An 18,375-nucleotide genomic window follows, 5' to 3' on the forward strand; every position below is an offset into this window, starting at 1 on the left:
GTACCTGTTCATAAAACAGAAAACAGATGTATAAACTATAAATGTATGTATGTTAACTTTCTGTTGCTCCAGAGTGCTGTTATATTGTTCTGGTGACATTACTTTAAAATAAAAATAGTTTGTACTTTACCGTTGTATTTGGGGCATGTTGGGGTCAGTTCTCTTTTCTCTGAAGAGAACACAGAGCAAAAGAATCAAAGCACCTGAAGCTCTCTGCAGATGGAGGGAGGTGAGAGAGGAACAAAGCCTCTCGGTCATGAAACCACTTCCTGATGGTCTGACGTTGTCTGTCATACCCCCCCCCCCCCCTCAAACCAGCAGGTGACCCTGCACACCAGGGTTCTCCATGTTCTCCATGCTGTGTTCAGGTGCTCACAGAAGCACCACTCAAACGCAGCCTGGGGGTCCAGGTCCAGACCCCTTCCCTCCCTGATGGCCCTGCAGAGGCTCTGTGGCCCTCGTGCACGCTTAACAAAATGTTCATTACTTTTAACCACATTTCCACGACCAACTTTCCAAATTTTTATGACTTTTACCCAAATTTTCATGACTATCAACCAAATTTTCATTTTTTTAACGAAATTCTCATGACTATTAATTAAATTTCCAAGACTTTTAACCACATTTCATAACTTTTAACTAAATTTTCATTACTTTTAACCAAATTTCCAAGACTGTTTCCCAAATTTCGATTACTTTTAACCACATTTCCATGACTTTAAACCAAATTTTCCTGGATTTTAACCAAATTTCCAAATACATAAAAAAGTAAATAAAACATGATCATTTTTAGTAGTTTCTGTTTCCTCTTCCAGGGTCAAAATACAACAACAGTAATCTAAAGAAAGGCTTCACAGCGCTCTGCCTATAATCCTGTTATTGAAGCTGCAGAGCCAACAGAGCAGCATGAAGGCTGCCTCTGTCCTGCAGGCCAGAAATAGAGCGGAGAAAGAGCTCTTTGTGTTGGCGCTCTTCAGTAGACAGCACACGGCAGAAAGTGATCAGCTGCTTCTATGTGTGCAGCTTTTCCCAACACATCACTTCTGAGTGGAAGAGCTGATGACAAGCTGTTCACTCTGCATCACAATGAAATATCTATTCAATTCAGTTTATTTTGTAAAGCCCAAAATTACAAATGTTCCTCGGAGGTCCCAGGACCTCACATCAGATCAGGAAAAACACTCTGAAAGATAATAAACACCCTTCACTGGGAAACAGGAAGAACCCTCGTAGAGCAACAGAGGAGGATGCTCTACAGGATGGACAGAGGAAACAGATGTCATGTGACCAGAACGATCAATAACAGAGTTACAGCTCATCACAGGAACATGACAGAAACTATTCACATGATGAGTAGTATACACATGGTACACATGATGAGTAGTATACACATGGTACACATGATGAGTAGTATACACATGGTACACATAATGAGTAGTATACAGATGGTACACATGATGAGTAGTATACACATGGTACACATAATGAGTAGTATACACATGGTACACATAATGAGTAGTATACACATGGTACACATGATGAGTAGTATACACATGGTACACATGATGAGTAGTATACACATGGTACACATGATGAGTAGTATACACATGGTACACATAATGAGTAGTATACAGATTGTACACATAATGAGTAGTATACACATGGTACACATGATGAGTAGTATACAGATTGTACACATGATGAGTAGTATACACATGGTACACATGATGAGTAGTATACACATGGTACACATAATGAGTAGTATACACATGGTACACATGATGAGTAGTATACACATGGTACACATAATGAGTAGTATACAGATTGTACACATAATGAGTAGTATACACATGGTACACATGATGAGTAGTATACAGATTGTACACATGATGAGTAGTATACAGATTGTACACATGATGAGTAGTATACAGATTGTACACATGATGAGTAGTATACACATGGTACACATAATGAGTAGTATACACATGGTACACATAATGAGTAGTATACACATGGTACACATAATGAGTAGTATACACATGGTACACATAATGAGTAGTATACTGCTGGCACACGGCCAACATCGCCACCATCCAGAGGGAGGCGGTAGAGAGCAGAAGTATCTATCTATTACATATATGTTCTAACCCACAATGCTTCAGTGGAACCACCTCCAGCAGGTTGGTACTCACCGGTTTGGGCATCTTTCTCCTCTCTCCGCCCGGCCCCTGCTGCCGCTGAGGAAGCAAAAAGAAGTCGTCCTCCGTCTTCCCGCCTCTCTCCGAGGCTCCAGCGCCTGCAACGCAGCGACGACAACAAAAGACAAACGCACAATGTGAGCGAACGCGCGGCATCAGACAGTGTTCCCTTCAGGCGCTGCTGCTTTGTCTCGTCTCCCCCGACATCTAGCTGTCGCCGTCTGGAGAGACACCGAGGGTCAAAGGTCGTGAAACAAAGACAACCACAGAACCGATGGAGGAAAGGTTCACTGGAAGGAAGACACTTCACAGACCCTTCAGGCATTCATTCATAATTAAGTCAATGAAATGAAGAATGCTGACTGATGTCTATAAATCACACCTTTAGTCCAGAGACACCAAAGATAACACTGAAGCAGCTCCTCTGCTTTCCCGCTTGGAAAAACAACTGAGCCAATCAGAGCTTAGGAGGCGGGGCCTAAGAATGAGGAAGTCATGGAATACAAATATGAATTTGCAGCTGACGGTTAACAGCGACTTTTAAAATGACATGTTTCTTTTTTTTATTAATATTATCAGCAAAAGTGTTTCAAACAAGAAATTACCTTTAGAGAGAGAGAGAGAGAGAGAGAGAGAGAGAGAGAGAGAGAGAGAGAGAGAGAGAGAGAGAGTGTTGGATGGTGTCCCATAGGTGCCAGATCTTTGGGACATACGAGGCCAGAAATAGACCTTTCTCAAGTGTCGGCACGGGGAATCAAACCGGGCTCAGCCTGAGGACAGGAACACAGCGTGCAGGACGTCTGCAGGGCGTCTGCATGCATGATGTCTGCACGCATCGTACAGACATCCTGCGTGCAGGGCGCCTGCGTGCAGGGAGTCTGCGTGCAGGGAGTCTGCGTGCAGGGCGCCTGCGTGCAGGGAGTCTGCGTGCAGGGCGTCTGCGTGCAGGGCGTCTGCGTGCAGGGCGTCTGCGTGCAGGGCGTCTGCGTGCAGGGCGCCTGCGTGCAGGGAGTCTGCGTGCAGGGCGCCTGCGTGCAGGGCGTCTGCGTGCAGGGCGTCTGCGTGCAGGGCGTCTGCGTGCAGGGCGTCTGCGTGCAGGGCGCCTGCGTGCAGGGCGTCTGCGTGCAGGGCGCCTGCGTGCAGGGCGCCTGCGTGCAGGGCGTCTGCGTGCAGGGCGTCTGCGTGCAGGGCGTCTGCGTGCAGGGCGCCTGCGTGCAGGGCGTCTGCGTGCAGGGCGTCTGCGTGCAGGGCGTCTGCGTGCAGGGCGTCTGCGTGCAGGGCGTCTGCGTGCAGGGCGTCTGCGTGCAGGGCGTCTGCGTGCAGGGAGTCTGCGTATGGAGCGTAATCCACCAGCCGAGGGAGTCAAAGTCTTCCATGATGTTCATTTAGTGACTGATGGTCCATTTAGAGTCAAACAGACCACAAAGCAGGGGGCGCTTTAGGGGCGGGGTCACCACTGAGTGACCCATTTCTTAAATTCAGTCTGTGGTGAAGGACGACCCGCTGGCCACCGTCCTGAAGCTGAACTCTTGCAGAAGAGGTCTCTCATCAGACACGCTGACTGGAGGACAGTCATATCATCACCATATGTGTGTGTTGGACCTCGGCTCTGATTCGTTTAGGAACTCGTGAAAGTGTGACATCAACTCTGTGAATTGCAGACTATTAATAAGCAGAGTGGTATCAGTGGATGTGGGTCGCCGCTGCTCCCGGGCCTGGATGTGGTTCCATTAAACCTGGGCTGACAAAAGGGACGCCTGCACATCAAACTGAATGTCACATTCGCATCAGGAGGCATTATGAAAACACTCTAAAGCGTCCCAATTCTCTTTCAGGTCAGTTCTCTGTGATGCGCCACACAGCTGACCTGCTAATCGATGATCCGTCAGACCTCCCAGCATGCATCAGTGAACCCTGGAGGTGCACGAGGCCTTTGTTCAGAGGGAGCTCTGACAACCAGACCGAGCTCCATCTCCAGAGAGCTCAACTGACCCCGTTACAATGAACCTTTGTCAAGGCTCATTTTTACTGAATGGTGCTTGAACGCATCGTATTGTAGCTCAAAGCTGCAAGAGAGAGAGAGAGAGAGAGAGAGAGAGAGAGAGAGAGAGAGAGAGAGAGAGAGAGAGAGAGAGAGAGAGAGAGAGAGAGAGAGCATCAGGAGTCAGAGCTCTCCTTGACCCACATACCTGCAGGTGGCAGAGCAGAGTAATATTATGGAACATTAATATTTTCTGGGTTATTCTCTTCCTGCTTTCTTTCATCTTGATAACTTTGTTCTCTTCTCTGTGAGCTGAGAGTCATCACCTGCCGGGTTTGATGGGTTCACACACACACACACACACACACACACACACACACACACACACACACACACACACACACACACACACACACACACTCTACCAACAGTAATATTCATCTCAAAGAGGCTTCATGTTTTCATTCATTCATCTAAACCAGTGATTTGTAAATGAACTAAATCAAATGTACGATGATGAGTGAAGCTTGACCTTTGACCTCCTGCACTCTGACAGCAGAGAAGGAGGGAAGGAGAGAAGGAAAGAAGGAAAGAAGGAGAGACGGAGAAAAGGAAAGAAGGATAGAAGGAGAGAAGGACGAGGAGAGAATGAGAGAAGGAGATGGAGAGAAGGAGATGGAGAGAAGGAGATGGAGAGAAGGAGCGCTTCTGAGGACAATTCATCCATTTGGTTTCTGGAATAATGCGTCTGCACAAACACGTGTCATCAACACGTCAACGACACGTGTCATCAACACGTCAACGACACGTGTCATCAACACGTCAACGACACGTGTCATCAACACGTCAACGACACGTGTCATCAACACGTCAACGACACGTGTCATCAACACGTTAACGACACGTGTCATCCCTTGGCCACACCCTCAATGCTGGAGGTCAAAGCTCAAGGTCATTCATGTGTCGGCCAACAGCTCACACATGATGACAGAACCAGAGCGACCAACCGGCTCACGGTCACCCAACAACAACAACAACAACAACAACAACAACAACAACAACAACAACAACAACAACAACATATCTCAGTGATGTCTGGAATCAACAGTAAACTCATGACCTCATTCATCAGGTTACAAATATATTGCAGAGAAATCTAAACCCGGCCTGCAGGTGTCTGGTGTCAGGACCGGAGCCCTGAGGGCTGGAGCCCGGGAGGGGCGGGGCCTAGAGCCACAGGGGGCGGGGCGTGTGAGAGACAGGTGCAACAGCCAATCCCCTGCCTTCAGAGAGGCCAATCAGAGACTTTGATGTTCCCTCTGAAGCCAACGGAGCTGTGTTCGTTTGCGTGAGCACCTCAACGTGAACGCGCTCATGTCAGAGTTAAACTTGTGCGCGTTGCGCGCGCCGTCATTCCGCGCGTCTTCACCTGAAACTTCCCCAAACTGCCGCTGGAGCACGCGCCTCCGTGGGGGGGCGGGGCTGTATCCTAGCAACTAGTGTCACCGGTGGTTGTTTGGCTCAAAGTTGCCGTAAACAAGCTGCTTAGACGCACGCGCAGCTTCAATGTGTCAACATGTCAAGTTGCCAGTTGCCACGTTGTCGCCATTAAAGCAAATTGCGGGAATGGAAACAAAGTTGCAAACGGCGCCAGAAACATTGTTTCCTTTACACACACCGGGCAGCAGAGTGATGCGTTCACGGACAACCAACAAGAGTCTGGAGAGACGTAAACAGTCTGGTGCTGTTGCGTAACACCTCACCGACACCTCGGCTCCTCTCGGCCTCTCGGCCCGGAAAGACCCGAAGCTGATGCTGCAATAAGTTCCCGTTATAGAGGAAGATAATTATGAGAGAGAGAGAGAGAGAGAGAGAGAGAGAGAGAGAGAGAGAGAGAGAGAGAGAGAGAGAGAGAGAGAGAGAGAGAGAGAGAGAGAGAGAGAACACGCACCTCTCACTCCGGCTGCCCTGAGGATGTCCAAACGGTCTCCCCCTTCCTCTTCCTCTCCCCCTCGCTCCTCTTCCTCCTCTTCCTCGCGACTTTCTGTCTCCACGAGAGTATAAATGAGCGCGCCGCTGTCTTACCGGACGCCCGCGCGCTCAGATGATCCGGTGCTGCGCGGGCACGCGACCGGCGGGGACGAGGTGCGTGACACTCAATATGGCTGCCGGACCCCCCCCCCCCCCCACCCGTCACTATAACAGGAGGTCCAAACTTTTATGTCCTGGGTTTGGTAGAGATGTGACGGTGCGTTCAGGGTGATATGAATGTTTTATTTCTAATTAATAAAAAACATAATTCTGTTTTATTTTGCATCTTTTTGAGGGTTTTTCTTTTGCATTTTCATGTAGAACACATTGTGTTGTTTGCATATGATTTGCAACACACATTATGAGTAATAATAAGCATCACTGGCTTGATTAAAGGATTATAAAGTTGTGACATTTGGTTTCAAGAATTTGTGAAATTTGGATTCTGGTTGTTGCAACCATTATATTTGTTGCGCAACACTGACATCTAGCGGCCACTTGGGGAAACTCGTCTTTTTCTCTGCAGCTGGAGATCAAAAATGTGTTTTTAAATTGGCTAAAGAAAGAGACGTTGAACGCCTCTCATTTTGAAAATCAACATTTTTTAAAAGATAAATCATGTGTCATCATCTCATCTGCAGCTTGTGAACCCTCAGTGGCTTTAAGATATAAATTGGTTATTTGTTAGAGCCAACAGCCTGTGTGGTCTTATGATCAGATTATATTCTTCATAAAGCAAAACAACATTTAAGTCAGCATGTTTGAAACTGAACAAAAAGACAGTTTAGTAGCTTTATACCTTGTTTTACTTTTATATTCCTCCTTCCTATTCCAATCATGTTAATAAAGTAATATATGAACCAGGTTGTTATGTTAATAAAAAAACATATGAACCAGGTTGTTTATGTTGTTAATAAAGTTAATAGTGGTGCACTTATACACTGCTGTCATTGAGTCCATGCTCTGCTTCTCCAGTACCGTCTGGCAAGCTACAGCGTCCAATTGTCCTTGGCAGTGGCTGCAGCGTGCCCTTGTCTTTGGCAGTGGCTGCAGCGTGCCCTTGTCCTTGGCAGTGGCTGCAGCGTGCCCTTGTCAGTGGCTGCAGCGTGCCCTTGTCTTTGGCAGTGACTGCAGCGTGTCCTTGTCCTTGGCAGTAGCTGCAGCGTGCCCTTGTCTTTGGCAGTAACTGCAGCGTGTCCTTGTCCTTGGCAGTAGCTGCAGCGTGTCCTTGTCCTTGGCAGTAGCTGCAACATGCGCTTGTCTTTGGCAGTAGCTGCAGCGTGTCCTTGTCCTTGGCAGTAGCTGCAGTGTGCTCTTGTCTTTGGCAGTAGCTGCAGTGTGCTCTTGTCTTTGGCAGTAGCTGCAGCGTGCTCTTGTCCTTGGCAGTAGCTGCAGCGTGCCCTTGTCTTTGGCAGTAGCTGCAGCGTGCTCTTGTCCTTGGCAGTAGCTGCAGTGAACATGTAGTTTGTGTCGCGGAGGCAGCAGATGTCTCAGCGGCAGAGAACTCAAAACATCTGCCAGAAAGAAACTGGAAGTAACTGACAAGGATTTGTTTGAAATAACCTTTTAAATAAGTAGAGAAGACAAAGCCTGCAGACAAATGAGCAGGGGAAAATGTGTGTGTGTGTGTGTGTGTGTGTGTGTGTGTGTGTGTGTGTGTAGAAAGAGAACAAACATCACAAGACAGCACAGAAGATAACTTAGTGATTAATATCTGTTTCCTGGATGAATGAAGCTCTGTTCATCAGTTCATCCTCATGGATCATCAGCTGGAGATGAACCACGAGCTCCTCGCATGAGGAAACATCACACTGTGGACCTGGAGGCTCTGTACTGGTCTGACCACACACACACACACACACACACACACACACACACACACACAGATTATGTTTTTTTAGCGTGTAAAAAAACATAATCAGAAGTTGACTAGAGAATTAACCTGTGAAGCAAAAAAATAAATACACAATTCAATATTTTTTTTTCACATTTTCTATTCATATTATTTGTTGAGTCGTTCTGTTGTTAAGATGTTTCTGTTGTGTATCATTTCAGCTTCATGTGTCAATATAGAATCATATCTTCTGCTTTGTTGATTATTGACAATTAATCAATAAAAAATGAAGACGTCACCAGAGTGAGACGACCTCTCCAGTTAAAACATCACAATTTACAAAGAAATACATTTAAACAAGTCATGAACAAATTCAGGTTTGACACAACAGAAAACTAAATCACAGGATGAAAAGTGACGTAAGCAACTAACAACAAAACAAAAACACATTTTAAACTGAGACATGAACAGTTCACAAAATATGACTTCAGCAAAACATAATCTGGAAGAGGAGAATAAATACATAAATGCATGTTTACGGTGGACTCCAGGAACCCCATTAGGTCACGTGACCACCAGAGGATCCCCAGTGTGTGTGTGTGTGTGTGTGTGCGTGTGTGTGTATGCACGTGCTCTCCAGCTGTGAGAACAGGCCCCGCCCATCCATCGAAGGCGACCGAGGCGGGGTCTGATCGACGGGCCCAGTTGACCAATGACAGCGCTCCGTGAGCGTGACTCACCGCCCTCCTCCTCCAACGGGCGCGCGCGGCGGAGGCGGGCGCGCAGGAAGCACCCTTGGTTGAATGGCAGCCCGTTGAACGCGGCGAACCAGCGGGGACGTGTTGTGATGCCACGCGCCTCCAAACGCGCACCGAGCGGATCGTCCGGGGCCGCCGCCGCCGCGCGGGGGAGCGCACGTTGACACCGCGCGAGCGACACTTTGCAGGAGGGCAAAAAAGAAAATAAGGGGAAAAAAAGGAAAAGGAAAGAAATGCGGCCGCGGATTCGCGTGCGCGCGGACGCGGAGGCAGCGGGCATGCAGCAGATGAGCACGCAGAGGAGGGGGGGCGCTACCCGGGAGGGGGCGCGCGGGGTTTGACCGGTGATGGACAGCGGCTGGGAGCAGAGGTTGGTTCACTGACTGCTGGGACACGGGCGGCCATGCACCGAGGAAGAGGAGGAGGAGGAAGAGCCGCTGAGTGTGGTCTCCAGCACCCGGGGGGGTGCGGTGGGGGGACGTCGTGATGATGCGCTTTTTGGCCACACGTGAGGCTCCCGCCGTCCAGGCCGCGACGTTCGCTGCGCGCAGGTGCACCGAGACTTGAGGGGAGCCGCAGAGGAAGCGGACTGTATGCGCGGGACCTGTTTTTCTGCTTCGTGTCCGCGCGCGCTCGCCTCGCGCTCGCGGCTAATTGACGCGGCGTGTTGCGCTTTGATCTCCGGAGGTTTTGATTTAATGCGCCGGGAGGTAATTGGGCTCAATGAAGTGGAGCCGAGTCCACCTGGACCTCCCGGCCCCTCCCGGAGCGGCTCCCCGGTGACTTCTGCGCATGTTCAACTGTTTTTATTCCCAGAGCTCCCTCCCCCACACCCCCCTCCCTCTTCTTGGTTAATACTTTGGATAATCTCATCTATATTTTAAAAAAAGAACTAAAAAGTGTATGAATGTTTGGTTTTCTGACCCGTTATGGAACATACAACTTATGACAGACTCCTCGGGACTAAATAGTTTCTTCATCTCAGTGGAACAAACTTTCCTTCCCGCCGGTCTCCGCCATGTCCAGATCCAACAGCGTCAGCCCACCCGGAGTCGGTGCGCCCGGGCTGAGGGGAGGGACCGAGCACAGATCCGCTTGGGGAGAGTCTGAGTCCGTGGCCAACGGGTGCCCATACTCGGCCAGCAGGTCCCCGCGCAGGCAGCTCACCCGGACCAACAGCCGCTGGCGGGAGGAGGATGATCCGGAGCAGCGGCAGCCCGGGAGAGCCACCACGACGACCGTCAGCAGGGTCAGCTTCAGGTCCCGGTCGGCTTGGCAGGACCATGGCGCGTCCCCGAAACGTCCCGACGGCGAGGTGCGACCCAAGTCCGTGGAGCTAGGTCTGGAGGAGCGCAGGGCCAAGCCCGGCGGGCCCGAGCAGCAGGAGGCCATGCCCGAGGTGAGCTTCTCTCTGGCGGCGTGCTGCTCCAGCGTCATGCACATTTTCAAATCCAAGAAGTTCCAGTCGGAGAAGCTGGAGCGGCTGTACCAGCGCTACTTCTTCCGGCTGAACCAGAGCAGCCTGACCATGCTCATGGCGGTGCTGGTGCTGGTCTTCACGGTCATGCTGAGCCTGCACTGCTCCGGCGGCGGGCCGGCGGCGCCGGGCGTCACGTACGTGGTGGTGTTCTCCGTGGCCATCTTCCTCACGCTGGTCCTCATGCTGGTGTGCAACCGGAACGGGTTCCACCAGGACCACATGTGGATCGTGTGCTACGTGGTCATCCTGCTGGTGCTGGTGGTCCAGGTGATCGGGGTGCTGCTCGTGCAGCCCCGCAGCGCGTCCGAGGGCGTGTGGTGGACGGTGTTCTTCATCCATGTCATCTACACGCTGCTGCCCGTCCGGATGCGCGCCGCCGTGGTCACTGGACTTATCCTCTCCGCCATCCACGTGGCCGTCTCCTGGGTGATGAACGACGCGGACAGCTTCCTGTGGAAACAGGTATGTGCTGGAATCTTCTAAAGTTGTGTAATGAGCCGCGCGCTCCCGCTGCGGGCGCATTAACGCGCAGGAGCGTTGAGGGGACCCGTGTGCGTGTTGAACTGTCCAGTGCAGCCGCTCAGCGCGCGAGAAGCGGCACTAACGACACCTCATACCTGCAGGTCAACGCGCGTGATTAACATACAAGAACCTGCGAAACCAACGTGTCGGTGACCTCAGAGTGTGACCGCTCACAAGTAGAAAAGCCCTTCTGATCCTCTGGGAGCCCGAAGTTATTGCACTGAACACAGGGCACCAGGGGGTTGTGGGTTCATGAGGATTTGGGGGATCTGAGGGTGGAAATGATGCTTGAAGGAGCTTCACCCCGAGTGGAAAGAAGAAACACACAATCTGTTCTATTTAACAAAGATGAACTCCATTCACTTCAATGACCGATTGTATTGATCGCTGCAGACAAAGAGGCTTCAAGATGTTGCTGCTGGTTGCTGTGAAAACGTTGTCAGCTGGTTTGTTGCTCCTCTGCCTGCAGACAACTTATCATGATCATCACCGAGGCCGTGACTCTGGATGAAGAAGGAAAAAGAACAGACGGTCTGGTGTTCATCCCATGGTCTGAATGCTGCATGTGTTAAAGCTGCATTCTCTCTCCTGGCCACCAGGGGGCGACTCCTCTGGTTGTATAGAAGTCTATGCTTCATGTGTTCAAGCTGCATTCTGTCTCCTGACCACCAGGGGGCGCCTCCTCTGGTTGTATAGAAGTCTATGCTTCATGTGTTAAAGCTGCATTCTCTCTCCTGACCACCAGGGGGCGCCTCCTCTGGTTGTATAGAAGTCTATGCTTCATGTGTTAAAGCTGCATTCTCTCTCCTGACCACCAGGGGGCGACTCCTCTGGTTGTATAGAAGTCTATGCTTCATGTGTTCAAGCTGCATTCTGTCTCCTGACCACCAGGGGGCGACTCCTCTGGTTGTATAGAAGCCTATGCTTCATGTGTTAAAGCTGCATTCTCTCTCCTGACCACCAGGGGGCGACTCCTCTGGTTGTATAGAAGTCTATGCTTCATGTGTTCAAGCTGCATTCTGTCTCCTGACCACCAGGGGGCGACTCCTCTGGTTGTATAGAAGCCTATGCTTCATGTGTTGAAGCTGCATTCTCTCTCCTGACCACCAGGGGGCGACTCCTCTGGTTGTATAGAAGTCTATGCTTCATGTGTTAAAGCTGCATTCTGTCTCCTGACCACCAGGGGGCGACTCCTCTGGTTGTATAGAAGTCTATGCTGCATGTGTTAAAGCTGCATTCTCTCTCCTGACCACCAGGGGGCGACTCCTCTGGTTGTATAGAAGCCTATGCTTCATGTGTGAGGCTGCATTCTCTCTCCTGACCACCAGGGGGCGACTCCTCTGGTTGTATAGAAGTCAGTGCTTCAGGAGTGAGGCTGCATGCTCTCTGCTCAGTACATCCTGCTGAAGCATGTTGGGTGTAACACGTGCTTCAGGAGGCGTCTCAGCGTTGGCATGACCCTCTTTCTCTGCACCTCAGGTGTGACTCGCGTGAAGAGAAGGTTGTGCTATGATGGGCGCTGTGGTGGAACCGGCGCTCTCAGAGAGGCATTAGGTGTTTGCCCCTGAGCGCTGAGGGACCATCTTCAGCTGTTTGCTTTACTTCAGCTGCACTTGTTTCATCTGACAGTCGATAGTGTTTTAATGTGCTGCTCATGGAGCTCAGCGCCTCCAACCACCAACACAAACACCTCCATCTTCATTCACCTAACTTTTCCATCTTTATTAAACATAACTCAGTATTTCATGGTCGTTTATTTTCAGACTTCAGAATAACATGAATACGACTGACCGACCGTACAGACTAATAGTTTTGTAAGTATCTCCACATATATTGAGGTTCATCTTGCAGGTTTCCAGACTGTTGGACGTCTTCTTGTTTTAGTTTTCAACGTTTCATGGATCATTTATGCTCATAAAATGGCCGACGTCTTCACAACAAGAGCAGGCCCTCGTGCACCATCTGAGTGTTTGAGCTGCAGCGCCGTGGCGCCAGCAGCCAGCTCTTGATCCGGGTCTCTAAGGGACTCTTATTGTCCTCCATCTTTATTCTCCTGCGACCGGCCATCAGGCAGCCAGGAGCATGCTGGGTAACGATCTAGCCTCAGGTCTCCTCTGTGTACGCGATCAGGAGGAAGACTGCTGCTCTTCATCCGGAGTTCAGAGCAGCGGCGTCGTGGCGTCGTTCTCTGCGCCGCTCGGCCCAGAAGAGCAGGAGGCCGAGAGATGAGTTATGACTTGTGCAACGAGACGTTTTCATAAGCAGCCGAACACGGCGCGAGTCTACTTCCTGCCGCCTTTTCTCAAAGAGACTCGTGCACGAGCTCTTTCTGAAAGCTCCAGAAAAGAGACAAAGAGAGCGTCCCATGATGCACCTGGGCCACCGTGTAGAAAGAGAACATTCCTCCTGTCCAGTTTGGCTTCGTGGGTTGGGTTCTGGCTGACGGCGTGTGACTGGGCGCTGGATGTGCTGGCCGGGCGCTGTGGGAACGAGCCGCCGCTTGTTGCTCTTTCCTCGCCGAGCTGTTGTTTTTGAGCGTATCTCTTCTTCTGCTGTTTGCAGAGAACCGCTGCTGTTTACGTGATATCAGCAGATAATGAAGGTTTCTTTAGACATGCGCTCGACCCCGTGACCTTCGCTGATGCAGCGTTTGTTTTTTTTGGCCCGAACTGTCAGAGTCCGGTTTTCCTCCGTCGGCGCCGTGTCCGTGAGTTGAAGTGAAGCTTTGAGCTCTTCACCTCTCGGCTCCGGACACTTTTCCCTGAGGAACCACGACTTCCTGGTTCTCCACGCAGCCTCCTGCTCCACACTTTAGGAAGGAGACGTCTGTAACTCACTTATTGATTCAACTCATATTCCTTGTTCATTATTAGGTCATAAAAGTCTGAAAAACCTGATCTTTTCTTTCAAAATGCAGCCCGCTTCACATTTACAGAGCTTCGCCTGCCTTCCCTCCCGCTGTGGTTGCTTCTCTTCATGTCGTGTTCTGGCGTCCAGGACTTTAGCGGCTGCCAGAATCCAGACTTTATTTAGCATGAAACTCTCCTAAGACAGCCAGACTCCCGATGGACAGACTAAAAGAGAGATCTGGTCTGGGAAGCTCCCTCCTCCCTGGTCTCCAGTGTGCGTCTGGACTTCCTCATACGACTCTCTCTTCTTTTTATTTTTTACATGTGTCGTATTCACCGAGACCTTTAAGTAAAACCAGCAGAGTGACTCTTGAAACGAGAGTTAGAGCCGACGTCCAATCAGAGTGAAACCTCACCTGGTGCTGGTTTAACGGCCCCATCGTAGCCTTCCTACAACTATAGTAGAGTCAAAGGAACTGAAGGACTCTCACGTTCGTTTCCTGCTTCCCGTGTGACTCCCAGAGGAGGGCGTGTTCGCGCCCCGGCCTGCTGGCGGGCCTCCAGTGGTAACAGGGTTTATTTTCCTGCCCGTCTAATCAAATTGCTCATAATGTGTTGAAATTCAAAACAGATGTCATCTGTCTTCCTTTTATCTGCCTTCTTAAAGCCATCCCTCCTGGTCCAGACCGGCTTCTGGGCCAGCTTTTCATTTCCCCCTGAAACTCAGTGACAGACTTCCTGAGCCGGACGAGCTCCATGAGCCTTGAGATGGAGAAGACCCCCTCTGGAAAAGAGTCTCCATGAACTCTAAAGACGTAGACTTCCTCTAGTAAAGAGTCTACATGCGCTCGAGAGCCTTGAGAAGGAGATGTGATCTCCTGGAAAAGAGTCTAAGTGAACTCTAGAGCCTTAAGACGTAGACCTCCTCTAGTAAAGAGTCTCCATGAACTCTAAAGACGTAGACCTCCTCCAGTAAGGAGTCTCCATGAATCTAGAGCCCTGAGACGTAGACTTCTTCCTCTGGATCAGAATCTAAAGCTCAGATTTCACATGGTCCTCTTTGGGCAGCGTGTGAAAACAGTTTCTTTTTTGTTTTCGAGCTATTTTGGAACGTGAGCAGTGCGACGGTTCGCATGTGAACCAAACATGGAGGCAGCGTTCCCGCTCAGAGAGCCGCTGCTGACGCATCCCCTGCGAGGCCGGGAACACGCGCTGAGTGCTGCAGTAGCTTAGCAACACATTTTATTTCTCAAACACCATCTCAGGAGCACCTGTGTGTGCGTTTCCACCTCCAGACATCACCGGCCTGCTGGTGCCCAGCCTCCTGCAGGACGAGGCAAACATACCTTCCACTTCAACTACCTGCAGTATTTTCTCTGCGTGTGGATGCAAACACAACCTCTCACTGTGTTTGATGCTACAAAGTTCATGAAACTCACAGATCAGCACAAAGAAATGCTCCAACACAACGTCTGAGCCCCGACCGCTGAGCAACACCAGAGAGGCCGAGCGTTGGACCTTCCACTGGCTGCAGGCAGCGTTGTCGCTACCCGGCAGCGTTGCTGCTGTCTGGCAGCGTTGCCGCTGTCTGGCAGCGTTGCCGCTGTACGGCAGCGTTGCTGCAACACTGTTGCGCGCATCATGAAGAGAGGGAACTTGACGGATCGTCCTGCTCGTGCGGCGCTCGTTAGCTGTAATTAGTTTTGATCTTTAATATGGAAATATGCGTCTGAGAGCTTCTGCTTCTTGCCCAGCGGCTCGTCGTTGTGATGTTGTTGTCTGGCCGCTTCTGGATTTATATTACGTGAATAAATCATCTCGGTCATCTTCTCGGGTGAAAACGCATGAGTTACCACTTAAATGATTTAGTCTGATCACAGCTTCCTGTCAGCTGCTTTCTGTTTGTTGGTTTTTGACCCTGACCGGCAGGAAGTGACGTGTGTGTGTGTGTGTGTGTGTGTGTGTGTGTGTGTGTGTGTGTGTGTGTGTGTGTGTGTGTGCGTGTGCTCAGCTGGGACCATGACATCCTGACCTGAATGCAGGAGGTCAGGAACGTCTCTGCTGCAGATTGTGTCCATGGAGGAGGAGCATCGTAAAACCTCCATGTGGTGAGGATGGAGGTCTGGAACTGGTTCTGGTCGTCTGACAGAACCAGCGTCCATGATGTGACGTGTTGAGAGAAGAGTTTCCAGCTGGAGTCTAAAAATAAGTTCAAACAAAGTGCTGGTGAGATGCATGACCAGTCCCTGATGCTCCTGATGCTGTGACATCACTAGCGTCACTTGCAGCCTCACTTTGCATCTTTGTCTCCTGCCTGCTGTCGTGTGAGTCTCAGGCCGGCAGCTTGTCAACTACGTCCTGTATGAAGGTAGACTTGTGTCTTTTTTACCAGAGTAAGTTTCTAGTTTGTAAGTAAAATATCTCAAAATCTTTGATCAAAAAAAAAAAAAAAAAACGCTCGCAAAAAAAAAGTTCTGAAAACTAAAATTTGCTCGCAAAAAAAAAAGAAATTTTGAGAGCAAATTTTTTTTTTTTTTTGGAGCAAATTTTTTTGGAGGATGTTTTTTTTTTTTAGAGCAATTTTCTTTTTTTGAGAGCAAATTTTATAAATGTTTATTCATAAACATTCAATCAAAATGGCTATAATGTAATGGTTTGATTCTGCAAACTGTCTTACTTTGATTTTCTTAACTAAAATTTGCTCGCAAAAGAAAATTGCTCTAAAAAAAAAACCTCCAAAAAAATTTGCTCAAAAAAAAAAATTTGCTCTCAAAAAAAAAAAAATGTTCTCAAAAAAAAAAAATTTCAGAGCAAATTTTTTTGGAGGACTTTTTTTTGTTTTAGAGCAATTTTCTTTTTTTGAGAGCAAATTTTATAAATGTTTGTTCATAAACATTTAATCAAAATGGCTGTAATGTAATGGTTTGATTCTGCAAACTGTCTTACTTTGATTTTCTTAACTAATATTTGCTCGCAAAAGAAGAAAATTGCTCTAAAAAAAAAATCCTCCAAAAAAATTTGCTCCAAAAAAAAAAAAAATTGCTCTCAAAAAAATTTTCTCTCAAAAAAAAAGAAAAATTTGCTCTTAAAAAAAAAAGTTTTTTTTGAGAGAATTTTCTTTTTTTTTTTTTTTTTGAGCAAATTTTTTTGGAGGATTTTTTTTTGTTTTAGAGCAATTTTCTTTTTTTGAGAGCAAATTTTATAAATGTTTATTCATAAACATTCAATCAAAATGGCTATAAAAAAAAGAAAAAATTTGCTCTCAAAAAAAAAAAAAATTAGCTCTGAAATTTTTTTTTTTTTTTCAGCAAATTTTTTTGGAGGATTTTTTTTTTTTAGAGCAATTTTCTTTTTTTGAGAGCCGATTTTATAAATATTTATTCATAAACATTTAATGAAAATGGCTGTAATGTAATGGTTTGATTCTGCAAACTGTCTTACTTTGATTTTCTTAACTAAAATTTGCTCGCAAAAGAAAATTGCTCTAAAAAAAAAACCTCCAAAAAAATTTGCTCAAAAAAAAAAATTTGCTCTCAAAAAAAAAAAAAATGTTCTCAAAAAAAAATAATTTCAGAGCAAATTTTTTTGGAGGACTTTTTTTTGTTTTAGAGCAATTTTCTTTTTTTGAGAGCAAATTTTATAAATGTTTGTTCATAAACATTTAATCAAAATGGCTATAATGTAATGGTTTGATTCTGCAAACTGTCTTACTTTGATTTTCTTAACTAAAATTTGCTCGCAAAAGAAGAAAATTGCTCTAAAAAAAAAATCCTCCAAAAAAATTTGCTCCAAAAAAAAAAAAAATTGCTCTCCAAAAAATTTTCTCTCAAAAAAAAAGAAAAATTTGCTCTTAAAAAAAAAGTTTTTTTTGAGAGAATTTTCTTTTTTTTTTTTTTTGAGCAAATTTTTTTGGAGGATTTTTTTTTATTTTTTAGAGCAATTTTCTTTTTTTGAGAGCAAATTTTATAAATGTTTATTCATAAACATTCAATCAAAATGGCTATAAAAAAAAAGAAAAAATTTGCTCTCAAAAAAAAAAAAAATTAGCTCTGAAATTTTTTTTTTTTTTTCAGCAAATTTTTTTGGAGGATTTTTTTTTTTTAGAGCAATTTTCTTTTTTTGAGAGCCGATTTTATAAATATTTATTCATAAACATTTAATCAAAATGGCTGTAATGTAATGGTTTGATTCTGCAAACTGTCTTACTTTGATTTTCTTAACTAAAATTTGCTCGCAAAAGAAGAAAATTGCTCTAAAAAAAAAATCCTCCAAAAAAATTTGCTCCAAAAAAAAAAAAATTGCTCTCCAAAAAATTTTCTCTCAAAAAAAAGAAAAATTTGCTCTTAAAAAAAAAATTTTTTTTTGAGAGAATTTTCTTTTTTTTTTTTTTTTTGAGCAAATTTTTTTGGAGGATTTTTTTTTTAGAGCAATTTTCTTCTTTTGCGAGCAAATTTTAGTTAAGAAAATCAAAGTAAGACAGTAAGTTTCCAAAAAAATTTGCTCCAAAAAAAAAATTTGCTCTAAAAAAAAAAAAATCCTCCAAAAAAATTTGCTCAAAAAAAAAAAAATTTGGGGGGGATTTTTTTTTCTTTTGATTGTATTTTTTTTTTAGAGGTTTTTTTTTAACAATTATTTTAATTGAGAACAAAGATTTGGAGATAATTTACTCACAAACTAGAAATTTGCTTTGGTAAAAAAAGACACAAATCTACCTTCATAGTC

General features: G+C 46.8%; 3 protein-coding genes across 4 annotated transcripts in view; 2 read left to right on the forward strand and 1 right to left on the reverse strand.

Annotated features, from left to right (window-relative positions):
• LOC137803552 (radixin-like) overlaps positions 1 to 6,303 on the reverse strand; it is a 15,421-nt gene extending 9,118 nt beyond the window's left edge. The window contains exons 1-2 of one of the 2 annotated variants that reach the window (XM_068602084.1): positions 6,131 to 6,303; positions 2,193 to 2,296 (exon numbers count right to left, since the gene is read on the reverse strand). In XM_068602084.1, the coding sequence (XP_068458185.1) occupies positions 2,193 to 2,204 (12 nt within the window). In that variant the 5' untranslated portion in view covers positions 2,205 to 2,296; positions 6,131 to 6,303. Of the gene's footprint in view, positions 1 to 2,192; positions 2,297 to 2,580; positions 2,600 to 6,130 lie in introns of those variants that run through there. The other variant, XM_068602085.1, reaches the window with a different exon arrangement.
• On the forward strand, positions 3,021 to 3,943 carry LOC137803548 (keratin-associated protein 4-9-like). The gene is made up of 2 exons (XM_068602072.1): positions 3,021 to 3,530; positions 3,860 to 3,943. The coding sequence occupies exons 1-2, from the start codon at positions 3,021 to 3,023 to the stop codon at positions 3,941 to 3,943; spliced, it is 594 nt and encodes a 197-aa protein (XP_068458173.1).
• A 2,480-nt stretch (positions 6,304 to 8,783) lies between the features above and the next one.
• Positions 8,784 to 18,375, forward strand: part of adcy5 (adenylate cyclase 5) — a 46,471-nt gene continuing 36,879 nt past the window's right edge. Inside the window, exon 1 of the mRNA XM_068602069.1 lies at positions 8,784 to 10,744. Coding sequence (XP_068458170.1) covers positions 9,821 to 10,744 — 924 coding nt within the window. The 5' untranslated portion in view covers positions 8,784 to 9,820. The remainder of the gene's footprint in view (positions 10,745 to 18,375) is intronic.

Source organism: Clinocottus analis, unplaced genomic scaffold (genome assembly GCF_023055335.1).
Source record: "Clinocottus analis isolate CAN_PGR_092001 unplaced genomic scaffold, fCliAna1.0.p SCAF_59, whole genome shotgun sequence".
NCBI classification, from domain to species: domain Eukaryota; kingdom Metazoa; phylum Chordata; class Actinopteri; order Perciformes; family Cottidae; genus Clinocottus; species Clinocottus analis.